The sequence below is a fragment of the Rana temporaria genome, chromosome 2 (assembly GCF_905171775.1).
Source record: "Rana temporaria chromosome 2, aRanTem1.1, whole genome shotgun sequence".
Classification (NCBI taxonomy): domain Eukaryota; kingdom Metazoa; phylum Chordata; class Amphibia; order Anura; family Ranidae; genus Rana; species Rana temporaria.
Genome location: NC_053490.1, coordinates 540,701,387 through 540,716,075, shown reverse-complemented (window position 1 = coordinate 540,716,075; position 14,689 = coordinate 540,701,387). Strand labels below are relative to the sequence as shown.

Sequence of the window (14,689 nt, the reverse complement as noted above, 5' to 3'; positions counted from 1 at the left end):
CATTTACACGTTTCCCCTTAAACCACTCAAGTGTTGCTTTAGCAGTGTGTTTGGGGTCATTGTCCTGCTGGAAGGTGAACCTCCGTCCTCGCCTCAAATCACACACAGAGTGTTGCAGGTTTTGCTCAAGAATATCCCTGTATTTAGCACCATCCATCTTTTCCTCAACTCTGACCAGTCTCCCAGTACTAACTGCTGAAAAACATCCCCACAGCATGATGCTGCCACCACCATGTTTCACGGTGGGGATGGTGATCTTTGGGTGATGTGATGTGTTGGGTTTGCGCCAGACATAGCGTTTTCTTTGATGGCCAAAAAGTTAAATTTTAGTCTCATCAGACCAGAGCACCTTCCTCCATACATTTTGAGAGTTTTTCACAAACTCAGAACGCGCCATTTTGTTTTTTCCTGAAAGTAATGACATTCTTCTGGCCACTCTGCCATAAAGCCCAACTCTATGGAGCGTACGGCTTATTGTCCCCCTGTGTACAGATACTCCAGTCTCTGCAGTGGAACTCTGCAGCTCCTCCAGGGTTCCCTTAGGTCTCTGTGCTCATCTCTGATTAATGCCCTCCTTGCCCGGTCTGTGAGTTTTGGTGTGCGGCCATCTCTTGGCAGGTTTGCTGTTGTGCCATGTTCTTTCCATTTGGTGATGTTAGATTTGATGGGGCTCCTAGAGATCGTCAAAGATTTGGATATTTTTTTTTATAACCCATAGGCCGCGTACAGACGAGCATACATGTACGATGAAACCGGTCCGCCGGACCGTTTTCACCGTACATGTATGCCCGGGGATTTCTGTATGGTGGCTGTACTCACCATCATACAGAAATCCGTGTGTAAACAATACGCGGGGCGTGTGCGCGGTGTCGCCGCGACGATGACGCGTCGACGTGGGCGGACCTGCCAGTTAAATGCTTCCATGCATGCGTCAAAGTCATTCGACGCATGCGAGGGATGGCGGGCGCTCGGACATGTACGGTAGGTCTGTACAGACGACCGAACATGTCCGAGGGGACAGGATTCCAGCGGGCTGTTTTAAAACAAGTCCGGAAATATTTGCCCGCTGGAAAAAGGCCCGGCGGGCAAATGTTTGCTGGAATCCTGTCCGCTCGGGCCTACACACGACCGAACATGTATGCTGAAACTGGTCCGCGGACCAGTTTCAGCAGACATGTTCGGTCGTCTGTACGGGGCCTCAGCATGACTTGTACTTCTCACCAACATTGTCCCTTCCTTGTTTGGAGAGTTCCTTGGTCTTCATGGCAGGGTTTGGTTAGTGGTGCCTCTTGCTTTGGTGTTGCAGAGCCTCTGGGGCCTTTCAGAAAGGTGTGTCTATGTAATGACAGGTCATGTGACACTTAGGCCCAGATTCACAAAGATTCGAATGGCCGCCGTCGTATCTATGCCCCTGATTCATAGAATCAGTTACGCATAGATTTGGCCAAGATACGAGCGGTGTAAGTCTCCTACGCCGTTGTATCTTGGGGTGCATATTTACGCTGGCCGCTAGGTGGCGCTTCCGTTGATTTCCACGTCAAATATGTAAATGAGCAAGATACGCCGATTCACGAACGTACGTACGCCCGTCGCAATTAGTTATGCCGTTTACGTAAGACATACGCCGGCGTAAAGATAAAGCTGGTCTCTAGGTGGTGCAGCCCATGCAAGGTATGGACGTCGGAACAGGCGTATCTTTTTACGTTGTTTACGTAAGTCGTGCGCTAATAGGGCTGTGCGTAAGTTACGTTCACGTCGTAGGCAGTGCTCGACGTATCTTAGGCATTCTATCCGACGCATGCGCACTGGGATATGTTCACGGACGGCGAATGCGCCGTTCGTAAAAAACGTCAATCACGTCGGGTCACCATCCATTTACATAAAACACGCCTCCCTCTACCTCATTTGAATTAGGCGGGCTTACGCCGGCCCCATTTACGCTACACCGCCGTAACTTAGGAGGCAAGTGCTTTGTGAATACAGCACTTGCCTCACTTACTTACGGCGTAGCGTAAATACGATACGCTACGCTGCCGGAAAGATGCGCCGATCTACGTGAATCCAGCCCTTAGACTATTGTGTTCTGATCCATCACACATAATTCAGATTAAAAAAACATTGAACTAAAGGCATTAATGTAACAAAATAGGTAAAAAGCCAAGGGGGGTGAATACTTTTGCAAAGCACTGTATTATGTACCAAAAAGTTGACCCACTCCACCAATTTCTATAGATTTATGGAGATCAAAATGGAAGAAGTTTACAAAAAATGAGAACACCATTCGCGGTTCTGTAATACGGTGTATTCCTCGCGGTTTCACCATCTTGGTGGAGAGAAGTGACACATGGACATGGTGACTCAGTCCCACCCCCTCTGTAGTGTGTCGTATTGTAGAGGTGACACATACAGTATATGCCATATAAAGATAGAGTGACGCATTGACCCTGTTATACCCCCCGCAGTCTGACATTTCTGTGCGGCGTCACTGTAAACCCACCTTTATTCCAATCCTGACTGGACCCACAGACCAAGATAAGAGGCAAACATATTACTTTAAAATAGTAATCGACTTGCTTTCTATTTTTAGTAATTTTGACTTCCTACAAACTCTGTGTAATTATAAAAAAAAAAAAAATTATGAGATTTTAGTGTTTGGGTTTAATGCCGCGTACACACGGTCGGAAATTTCCGACAACAAATGTTCGATGAGAGCTTGTTGTCGGAAAATCCGACCGTGCGTAGGCTCCATCAGACATTTGCTGTCGGAATTTCCTACAACAAAAAATTGAGAGCTGGTTCTCAATTTTCCGACAACAAGAGTTGTTGGAAATTCCGACCGTGTATAAACAAATCAACGTACAAAAATTCTACGCATGTTTGGAATCAATTCGACGCATGCTCGGAATCGTTGAACTTGATTTTTCTCGGCTCGTTGTAGTGTTGCACGTCATCGCGTTCTTGACGTTTGCAATTTCCGACAACATTTTTGTGACCGTGTGTATGCAAGACAAGTTTGAGCCAACATCTGTCGGAAAAAAATCCGGTTTTGTTGTCGGAATGTCCCTTCTTGTGTACGCGGCAATTCGGCAAGGTCCGGCGGCTGCCGGTCCTTTAGCCGTGGATCCCCCCTGCGCATGCGCCGCTGCAATCAGTGGCGCATTGCGAGGGGAATATCTCCTAAACCGTACAGGCTTACCTGTAGGTAAAAGTTTAAAAAATGGCTTTACAACTACTTTAAGTGGTTAACAAATCTTGACAAATTTGTTAATTCCGAAATTTCCGAATTTTTTAATTTCCGAATTTTTGGATTTTCGGATTTCTAAATCTTCGAATTTCCAAAATTTCACATCTCTGACATTTCGAAATTGAGGAAATGTGAAGATTCGAGATTTCGGTAATTCAGAAATGCGAACATTTTGAAATTCAAAAATTTGAAATTTGAATATTACAGAACCACGAATGGTGTTCTCGTTTTTTGTAAACTTCTTTCTTTTTGATCTCCATAAATCTGTAGAAATTGGTAGAGTGTGGGTCAACTTTGAGAAATTCGAAAATCAGAAATTCGAAAATCGGAAATTCAGAAATGAGAAAATCGTAAATGAGAAAATCGTAAATGAGAAAATTCCGAATACAAAAATTTGTAAATGCAAAAATCATAAATTCGAAAATTCAGAATTTGAAAATTCGAAAATTCGTAAATTTGAGAATTCCGAATTAAATTTTTCTTGAATTTACGAGTTTCCGAATTCCGAGTTTCCGAATTCTGAATTTTCGAATTTTACAAATTTCCGAAAAAAACTAAAAAAAATAATGAAACAAAAACAAACACATTTTTCGGCAGCGCACATGTCTTCTGGTTATGATGGATTTCCAGCTAGAAGCTTAGGCCCAGATTCAGATACAATTGTGTATCTTTATGCAGGCGTAGCGTATCTCCTATACGCTACACCGCCGTAACTTTGTGAGCCGCATATGGTATTCAGAAAGATTCTGCGGCCGAAGTTACGGCGGCGTAGCGTATAAGGGCCGGCGTAAGCCCGCCTAATTCAAATGTTGAAAATGTGGGCGTGTTTTATTTAAATTATGTGTGATCCCACGTAATTGACGTTTCTAACGAACGGCGCATCCGCCGTCCGTGAACGTATCCCAGTGCGCATGCTCCAAATTACGCCGCAATAGTCAATGCTTTCGACGTGAACGTAAATTACGCACAGCCCTATTCGCGAACGACTTATGCAAACGACGTAATCGACGGAAAATTCAATGCGGGCCCGACGTCCATACATAACATTACGTACGCCTCATAGAGGCAGGGGTAACTTTACGCCGGAAAAAGGCTTACGTAAACGACGTCAAAAAATGCGCCGGGCGCACGTACGTTTCTGAATCGGCGTATCTAGGTCATTTGCATATGAAATCTACGGAAGCGCCCCTAGCGGTCAGCGTAAAATTGCACACAATTATACGCCGGCGTATGCAAGTTACGTCGGCGGAGGAAGCCTATTTTTTAAGCGTATCTGCCTTTGAGACTCAACGTAAGGATACGACGGCGCAGTTTTTAAATTACGGCGGCGTATCTAGAGATACGCCGACGTAAACTGTTTCTGAATCCGGGCCTTTTTATGCGTACAACCACAAAGGACCAATTGTAATGGCCTGGTCACACCATAAATCAGTCATTTTTAGTAAACCCACATTGGTTATATTCGTGTTCTGAGTGAAAATGTGAAGCGGAGTTGCGGCATTATTTATAGAACATCCTGTCTGTGCAGGCCACAGAATTTCCTCATTCCGTCACTGACTGAGCCGTAAATGACGATGTCCAGCAGAAGAGGGACTTTTGAGCTTTTCTACTTTTTTATGTTTTCTGAAGTTTCTCAAGCTGCTTAACTAACTAAAGTGGAACTTCAGATATGCCGAATTCTACTACCCAACGCTTCACTATCTTTCTCATTGGGAAAAAAAATTTGTATAACCGCAATTAAATGAATTTTTCTGTGCCACATCCAGGATTTGAAGCTAAAGAACAAAAACCCCTTGTGGTGGACTTTTAGGGCACGTAAATAGTATAAAAGTATTTGGATAAAAGAATAGTTTATTAAATATAATATGTAAAAAGTTTAAACATATGGAATGCATCTATAACATTGTCACCATTTGTACACAAGACAATATACAGTACGCTTGCACCCAACGCGTTTCGGAGAACACGTATCTCCTTCCTCAGGGGTATGTATTGGCAAGAGAAATTTTAGGGTCGGCTCCCCTGCGCGAGAGCCCGTAGCTATACGTCGGCTCTCGCGCAGGCCACTAGCACTGATTGCTATAAAAATGGTCCCAAAAATGTGTCAAAAGTGTCCGATGTGTCCGCCATAATGTCGCAGTACCGAAAAAAAATCGCTGATCGCCGCCATTAGTAGTAAAAAATAAATATTAATAAAAATGGCATAAAAATACCCCCTATTTTGTAAACGCTATAACTTTTGCGCAAACCAATCAATAAACGCTTATTGCAATTTTTTTTAATGAAAAATAGGTAGAAGAATACGTATCGGCCTAAACTGAGGAAAAAAATGTTTTTTATATATTTTTGGGGGATATTTATTATAGCAAAAAGTAAAAAAATATTCATTTTTTTTCAAAATTGTCGCTCTATTTTTGTTTATAGCGCAAAAAATAAAAAGCGCAGAGGTGATTAAATACCACCAAATGAAAGCTCTATTCGCTTGGGGAAAAGGACGCTAATTTTGCTTGGGAGCCACGTCGCACGACCGCGCAATTGTCAGTTAAAGCGACGCAGTGCCGAATCGCAAAAAGTGCTCTGGTCTTTGACCAGCAATATGGTCCGGGGGTTAAGTGGTTAAAGGACATTTTACATCCATACCAAAATCAAAAAGTGAAAAAGTAAAAAAGCCCAAAACTGTATCTGCCCCCCCCCCCCCCCAGCATAGGCGGGAGATGGCCTGGAGATTCACTGGGGCCAGAGGGTGAGTCCTTTTCAAAGGGATCTTGTGAGGTCCTGACAGCCCATCTCGGCATCCAGCAGCAACTGTATTCAACTGTATAACACTAGGGGGCGATCAAGGGGTTAAATGTGTCCCCTAGTGAGTGATTCTAACTGTGGGGGGATGGGACTGACTGGGGGAGGTGACCGATCGGTGTCTCTATGTACACGGGTCTCCATTGGTCTCCTCTCCCTGACAGGACGTGGCTCTGACTCCCTGACTCACGCTGCACAATCCCACTGGTCCCTGCTGTCTTCTGGGACCTGTGTGTCTCCCGGAAGACAGCGGGGGGTGACACGAAGGAAGTGGCGTAGATACCCGCTGGTGGTTTCGGTTATCTATGCCCGGAAGTGGGAGCAAAATACCTGTATTACACAAGTATCTGCTCCCCCCTGAAAGGTGCTAAATGTGACACCGGAGGGGGGGAGGGTTCCGAAAAGCGGAAGTTCCATTTTTGGGTGGAACTCCACTTTAATAGCAAAATATATGTACAGTTTATCCTATAAAAAAATTGTCGCGCGCCGCTAAAGTGTTCAGGCTTGACTTGAAGAAAAGTTGGCAACCGTACCCGAGGGTGGGGGGTGTATGTGGGGTTGGGGGGGGGCCCTGTCAGGAAGGCTGTACACCGCCCCATGATTTCTAACAGCGCCCCTGTTTACATCTACTTTAACTACTTGCTATAGCCAAAAGACGTCTACAGCGCAGGCCTTAATTACCGGGAGGGCGTCCATAGACGTCTTTCCGAGCAAGCGCTGTCTACGAGACTCAGGTGATCACAGATCGGAGTCTCCCCAAGATGGCCGCTCGGAGGAACAAATTACGAATGTAAACACAGAGCTCCACGTCCTGTCAGAGGATAGGAGACCGATCTGTGTCCCTTGTACATAGGGAGACAGCATCGGTCACCTCCCCCAGTCACCCCCCTCCCCCCACACAGTTAGAACACACCCAGGATACACATTTAACCCCTTCCTCACCCCCTAGTGTTAACCCCTTCCCTGCCAGTCACATTTATACAGTAATTAGTGCATTTTTATAGCACTGATCGCTGTATAAATGTGAATGGTCCCAAATTTGTGTCAAAAGTGTCCGATACGTCCGCCGCAATATCGCAGTCCCAATAAAAATCGCAGATCGCCGCCATTACTAGCAAAAAAAAAAATAATAAAAAAAAATCATAATTCTGTTCCCCATTTTGTAGGCGCTATAACTTTTGCGCAAACCAGTCGCTTATTGCGATTTTTTTTTTTTTTTTTTACAAAAATACTTTGAAAAATACGTATCGGCCTTATCTGAGAAAAAAAAAGTATTATTTTTTTTTTAAATTGGGATATTTATTATAGCAACAAGTAAAAAATATATATATATTTTTTAAATTGTCGCTCTTTTTTTTGTTTATAGCGCAAAAAATAAAAACCGCAGAGGTGATCAAATACCACCAAAATAAAGCTCTATTTGTGGGGAAAAAAGGACGTCAATTTTGTTTGTGAGCCACGTCGCACGACCGCGCAAATGTCAATTAAAACGACGCAGTGCCGGAAGCTGAAATTTCGCTTGGGCACGAAGGGGGTTTATGTGCCCAGTAAGCAAGTGGTTAAGAAAAAGGTGGTAGTGAGCCCTGTTTGGCTGCTGTTGGGCTGCTACCTCGGTGTGCTGCCTTAAGGTCGACCTCGCGTATAATGTGGAAGAAAAGAAAGTAATGGAGCGCCCGGTATCCAATAAAGGTAAGTATATTTGTATTTTATTTGAAGTTTCAGTTGTGGACATCTAACAGTCCGATTCATGTGTCAAAGGCACCCACCAACAGGATTATTCAATAACCACTTTTACTAGCTGCCCTGATGAAAGGGGAGAAACTGTCACGTACCTGGTGGAGATCGAGCAGTAGAGGGGGCTTCTCTTGCACCTCCTGTCCAACACCCCTGGTAGTGATGACAGGGAGTGGAGGACACAGAGTGGCACGAGGGCTGATGTAGCAGATGGCTCTGGCTGGGTCTTGGCAGAAACCAGGTGACTGGAGAGCGCTGGGTCAGAACTGAGAACAGGAGCCCCGTGTCGCTGGATCAGCAGCTGGAAGCGTAGCCGGGACGTAAGCCAGGGGGTCATCAACAGCCGTACAGAGCAGGTACCGAGACGTGAGGCAGTGGCAAAGACGGGACACAAGCCAGGTTCGGTACACAGTCAGGAACATCAGGCAGAAGCGGAGTCAAGCACAAGCCGGGGTCACAAGTAGGCTGGCGAGCGTCAAAGAGAAGATTCAGGCAAGCCGGGTTAGGATACGAGAAACTGGTACAGATCGGGTAAACAGGCACTAGCTGAAAGACCACTCAGCAAAGTGTGCATGTCACTGGCAGGCTTAAATAGGCGGACTGGCACCAATGGGCGCACGCGTGCGCGTGCACGCTGGCTCGTGCGCTCACGCATGCACCAGTACATGTCCTTTCTTGTGCATCTCTTGGAATGTCCATGCCTGCGCACCACTGCGCGCTTGTTACCTGAGTTTCTCTTGCACAAACGCTTTGGCCTCTTTTTACTGCTAACACTTCAAATAAAATACAAATATACTTACCTTTATTGGACACCGGGCGCTCCATTACTTTCTTTTCTTCCACATGAGCCTGAAGAAGAGGCACAGTGCTACTTTCAGGTTGGTGGATGCTTTCCACCTTCACCACTAATGGTCGCAAAGAAGGTGAGGTCGGTTTGCTTTTGATATGCCAAATGACCTGAGGCCAGTGCTGTTTGGTTTCAATATGAGAACCTTCCTGGAGGTTACCAGATCTTGTCTTTCTCTGAAACTTTTTTTTTTTTCACATAACTTTTTTGTCATTGAAGTACCAATGTGGTCTGCAGCTGAAATTCATATTTTCCATCTTCAAGCTGTTTATTTTCACACTACAGGTCACTCTTCACCAAAATACCATGACACAACATGTGGTCTGCTCGGAGGGTGGAGTCCAGTTATTGGGTGACATCTGACAAGGGCGCTGGTTCCACTTGTAACAATGATCTCGATGGTGCTGCTCCTGAGTCTGATTACAGGTACGTTGGCTGTGGTTGGAGAACCCCTGTACGGTTGGAGGACTCCTGTATGGTTGGAGGGTCCCTGTATGGTTGGGGAACCCCTGTATGGTCGGCTTACCTGCTCGCAGCATCCACAGACAAGTTACTTACCTTGTCCCTGGATCCTGCGATGCATCCCCGCTGTGTGAGCGAGCGGGACCTCGCTCGATTCACAGTGTCCCCGTGTGCCGCCGATCTCCGTTCCCTGCGACGTTACGACGCAAGGGGGCGGAGAACGGCGTCAAATTAAAAAAAGTAAACAAACACCTTACATACAGTATACTGTAATCTTATAGATTACAGTACTGTATGTAAAAAATACACACCCCCCTTGTCCCTAGTGGTCTGCCCAGTGTCCTACATGTCATTTTATATAATAAAAACGTTTCTTTCTCCCTGCAAACTGTAGATTGTCCATAGCAACCAAAAGTGTCCCTTTATGTCAAAAATGGTTTTAGAGCAGCTAGAAAACAGCGATAATAAATTATAATCACTTGCAGAATTGTGCGATAGCGATTTGTGGGGAAATTTGTCATAAAAAATAAAAGTAATGACAGCGACAATTCTGCAACTGAGAAAATTTCAGTGATTTTGAGTTGATTACATTATTGAATCATTTTTATTAGAATTATATTATTATTTGTTATAATTATTTATAATTATTTTTTATATTATAATTTATAATTTTGTTTTTTAAAAAATGTCATACCCGGGATGCCTACTAGACTCTTGTTTGGTCAGATTTAAATGAGTTATTCCTAAGAATTACAGGCCTACAATATAAAACACCAGGGAGGTTAATAGCATCATGGGCCACTGGGCAAAGTAATGCACTGAGGACCCTACCAGCCTGCCCCAATTTACGCAAATACTGTCAAGAATTAAAGCATAAATAGTTGATAGAATTTAACATATATTTATTAGTATTTTCAATAAAATCGATTTCAAACATTAAGAAAACATGCCATAAATCAAAGTCTAATCAACACTCAGGGCTCAGTGGTGGGGGGGGGGGGGGGACAGAAGGACACAGTACAGGGAGGGTCAGGAGGGCACAATACAGGGAGGGTCAGGAGGGCACAATACCGGGATCAGGAGGGCACAGTATAGGTTCTGAGATGTGTCCATCATGGGAGAGATTAGTAAAAAGTGTGATGGGACAGGTGGCAAGCGTGATGTAATGCAAGATTATGATGGGGCCCCCATGCACCTGGGGGCCCTGGGCAATGCCCAGGGGTGCCCATGCATTGAGGCAGCCCTGCTGGGGGTCCTGTCAGCACCATCTGACTCAACAAATGTTGATTTAAAGGCTGGAACATTCTCGGCCATCCTATGGAATGCACTCACTGTTCAGGTGTCCAGGAACCCCTGGGTGATTGAATACAAAAGATGGAAGGAAAGTTTCCTTCTTTAACCACTTGCTTACCAGGCACTTTTTACTCCCTTCCTGCCCAGGCCAATTTTCAGCTTTCAGCGCTGTCACACTTTGAATGACAATTGGGCGGTCATGCAACACTGTACCCATATGACATTTTTATTGTTTTTGTTTTTTCACACAAATAGAGCTTTCTTTTTGGTGTTTTTTTATTTATTTATTTATTTTGCTAAATAAACAAAAAAAATACCCAAACTTTTGAACTATTTTTTTTTTATAGTTTGTTATAAAATTTTGCAAACGGGTAATTTTTCTCCTTCACTTATGTGCACTGATGAGGCTGCACTGTTGGGCACTGGGCACTAATGGGCATTGATAGGCTGCAATGATGGGCACCCATGAGGTGGCACTGGTGGGCACTGATAGGCAGCACTGATGGGCATTAATAGGTGGCACTAATGGGCACTGATAGGCAGCACTGATAGGTGATACTGATCAGGAGGCAGTGATGGGCACTTATTGGCAGCACAGATTGGCATAACTGGTGGACACTGTTGGGACTGCACTGATTATCAGTGTACATGTCCCTTTTAGAGAAACAGGTTATCGGCTCTCTTCTCATCACCTCATGCAGTCATCATGAGGAAAGGAATGCTGATAATCGGCTTCTGTTTACCTCCGTGATCAGCTGTGATTGGACAGAGCTGATCATGTGGTAAAGAGCCGCTGATTGGCTTTTTACTTCAATCTGTGATCACAAAGGCCCAGATTTACAAAACACTTACGCCGACGTATAACACATAACGCCGACGTAAGTGCAAATGTGCGCCGGCGTATCTGTGCGCCAGACCCACAAACAAATATGCGCCTAAAGACAGGCTACACCCCGCCGACGTAGCTTGCACACGCCGGCGTAGGGTGGGCGCACATATGGGCTGGGCGCATGGTGCCGCTCCCATTGATTAGCCATTCAAACATGCAAATGAGGGAAATACGGCGATTCACGAACGTGCATGTGCCCGGTGCATGCTACGCTAGATGCGCGTAAGTTGTACGTCCGCCGTAAAGTTATTCCCCATAAATGAGGTGCAACCCGGCAACAGACATGCACAGGTCTGCACCAGGGAACACAAGCCGGCGTATTGTGCGTTGGACGTGTGTCTGGCTGGGTGTACGTTATGTTCACGGCGTACGCAGTGATCCGGCGTAGCTTAGGCAGTTGTGCCGGTGTGGTTGTGAGCAGGCGCAGGGGGGTGCTGTGCTTGCGTCCACGTCGCGGCGCATGCGCAGTTCGTGATACGTACCTGTCTGGCGCTTGGCCCATCATTTGCATGGGGTCACGCCTCATTTGCATGGGTCACGCCCACCAACCTACGCCGGCGTGCGCCTTCGAAACCCACGCCACGCTGGCGCAGCGTTAGGAGCACTGGCTTGCTGAATGCAATGCTTGCCTCTCTGCGCTGCGTTGGCGTAGCGTACAGTGTTTGCTCTACGGCGGCGTAATGTGCGCCTTGCTCTCTGTGAATCTGGGCCAAAGTATGTCGCCTGCACCCTGCAGTGGGCACGTGGCAGGCACGAACATGGGAGGCCATCACAAATGAAATAGTGTAAGACGTTCTTCACACCCCACCACGTGCCAGTGTGCCACGCCTTCCCCATTAGGTTTACACTCACCAGATGGATTTGCCTCACATTCTCATGTTCAGCAAATGTGCTGTACAACCAGAAGGTTAATTATTACATCAGCGGCGCTCTCCAACTCACATGTAGTAAAACCCAGACTGAGAGCTCACATATGGCAAGAAAGGGGGAAGTACAATTAACACACGCTTTATCATCAAACATTCCTCTGGGGAGCTGCGGTGGCTCAACGCGATTGGCACTGCGCTGACAAGCCATTCACCTCTGCAGCTAGGGGTTCGGATCCCGGTCTCGGCTACATGTGAATTGAGTTTGGTGGTCTCAGCCCGGCTCCCGGTGGGTGTGCTATGCGAGGTAAGCTTGCGCTTAGTACGCCCACCCCCCTCCCACAAAAACTACCACACTTACACGTATTCGAAATTGGGTTAACATGCACACACTTTGACCACGCGGTCTCTAAAAAGAGAGGCGAAGGACTAACGGGGCTGGTTGAGCGGGCAAATCCTCTCACTCCCTTATAGGGAGTCCCTCTGCCCCGTTGGGCTTCAAAGCGGAGCAGGTAGGGCGGGCTGTGTGGGAGGACCCCCTCACACACCCGCCATTGCCACCCGGGGCATGGAGAAAGGTGGCAGATTGCCTCTGGGGAGGCCTGCCTACTCCCAACTCCTGCAGTCCGGCTCCTCTCTCGAGTACACGCACAAAGTACACTTTAACCACTTAAGGACCAGCCCATGTACATATACGTCCACAATATGGCACGTACAGGCACATGGGCGTATGGGTACGTCCTCCCCTATTAGCGGGTGGGGGGTCCGATCGGGACCCCCCCCGCTACATGCGGAGGTCGGGTCCGCTCGGGGAGCGATCCGGGACCACGGCGCGGCTATTTGTTTATAGCCGCTCCGTCGCGATCGCTCCCCGGAGCTGAAGAACGAGGAGAGCCGTGTGTAAACACGGCTTCCCCGTCCTTCACTATGGCGGCGCATCGATCGCGTCATTCCCTTTATAGGGAAGACACGATCGATGACGTCATTCCTACAGCCACACCCCCAAACAGTTGTAAACACATACACAGTGATCCCTAACTCCTACAGCGCCGCCTGTGGTTAACTCCCAAACTGCAACTGTCATTTTCACAATAAAGAATGCAATTTAAATGCATTTTTTGCTGTGAAAATGACAATGGTCCCAAAAATGTGTCAAAATTGTCCGAAGTGTCCGCCATAATGTCGCAGTCACGAAAAAAATTGCTGATCGCCGCCATTAGTAGTAAAAAAATAAAAAAAAATAAAAATGCAATAAAACTATCCCCTATTTTGTAAACACTATAAATTTTGCGCAAACCAATCGATAAACGCTTATTGCGATTTTTTTTACTAAAAATAGGTAGAAGAATACGTATCGGCCTAAACTGAGGAAAAAAAATGTTTTTATATATGTTTTTGGGGGATATTTATTACAGCAAAAAGTAAAAAATATTGCTTTTTTTTCAAAATTGTTGCTCTATTTTTGTTTATAGCGCAAAAACTAAAAACCGCAGATGTGATCAAATACCACCAAAAGAAAGCTCTATTTGTGGGGAAAAAAGGACGCCAATTTTGTTTGGGAGCCACGTCGCACGACCGCGCAATTGTCTGTTAAAGCGACGCAGTCCCGAACTGTAAAAACCCCTTGGGTCTTTAGGCTGCATATTGGTCCGGGGCTTAAGTGGTTAATAAAAAAAAGAACAAAGAAAAAAAAAATCAAACATTCCTCTCACATTTTGCAAAGTTAAAAAGGCATTTTTGCAATAAAATCCATCTCCATCAACAACCGATGCCAATGGACACAAATCTCAGTAAACCTGCGTCTCACTCGACCGATGGTATCTGTTTTTTTTTCGTGATACGTCACTTCCGGTTTGTCTGTGACATTTCACTTCTGTACAGCCACCTCCAAATGCGTTTCGTCATCACGACTTCATCCAGGGATTGGCTGTATGGCACAGAATCCTCCATTTTTTTTAGAATGTCATATGCAAATGATTAACCATTTAAGCATATGTTACGACCGTGACACCGGGGCAGGAATTCAAGCATTATGCTCACCATCCGTGCTCATGAGTCACAGAAGTTACAAAAGAAGAATGATCCTAAAACCCATAGTCCATGACTATGTCTCAGATTAAACACGTTCACCTAAATAGCAATAGTAATTCAATCTCGTAAAATGTAAAATGTAAAGCCCCCCAAGAATGTTCTTAAATAAAATGACTATGCAATTGATTCTATAATGAGCAACCTCCTCAGTAGTTAAAAATACGATAATAATAAATACATGGAAAAATAAAGATTAATAATTACTAATAAAACAGTTCAAATCCTATTTCACTTAATCTTGTTTGCACTATACATTATGGGGCAGATCCACGTAGATCGGCGCATGATTCCGCCGGGCGTAGCGTACCTAAGATACACTACGCCGCCGTAATTTTTTTTTCTAATCCTCAAAGAATTTGCTCCGTAAGTTACGGCGGCGTAGTGTATCTTTGGCGGCGTAAGGGCACGGAATTCAAATGGATGTGATGGGGGCGTGTTTTATGTAAATACGTCGTGACCCGACGTAA

General features: G+C 45.5%; 1 protein-coding gene across 1 annotated transcript in view; it reads left to right on the top strand.

The window, feature by feature from the left end:
• The window catches only part of LOC120928727, a 46,779-nt gene that overhangs the window by 18,688 nt on the left and 13,402 nt on the right, over positions 1-14,689 (top strand). Inside the window, exon 2 of the mRNA XM_040339721.1 lies at positions 8,907-9,047. Within this exon, the coding sequence (XP_040195655.1) occupies positions 9,011-9,047 (37 nt within the window). The 5' untranslated portion in view covers positions 8,907-9,010. The remainder of the gene's footprint in view (positions 1-8,906; positions 9,048-14,689) is intronic.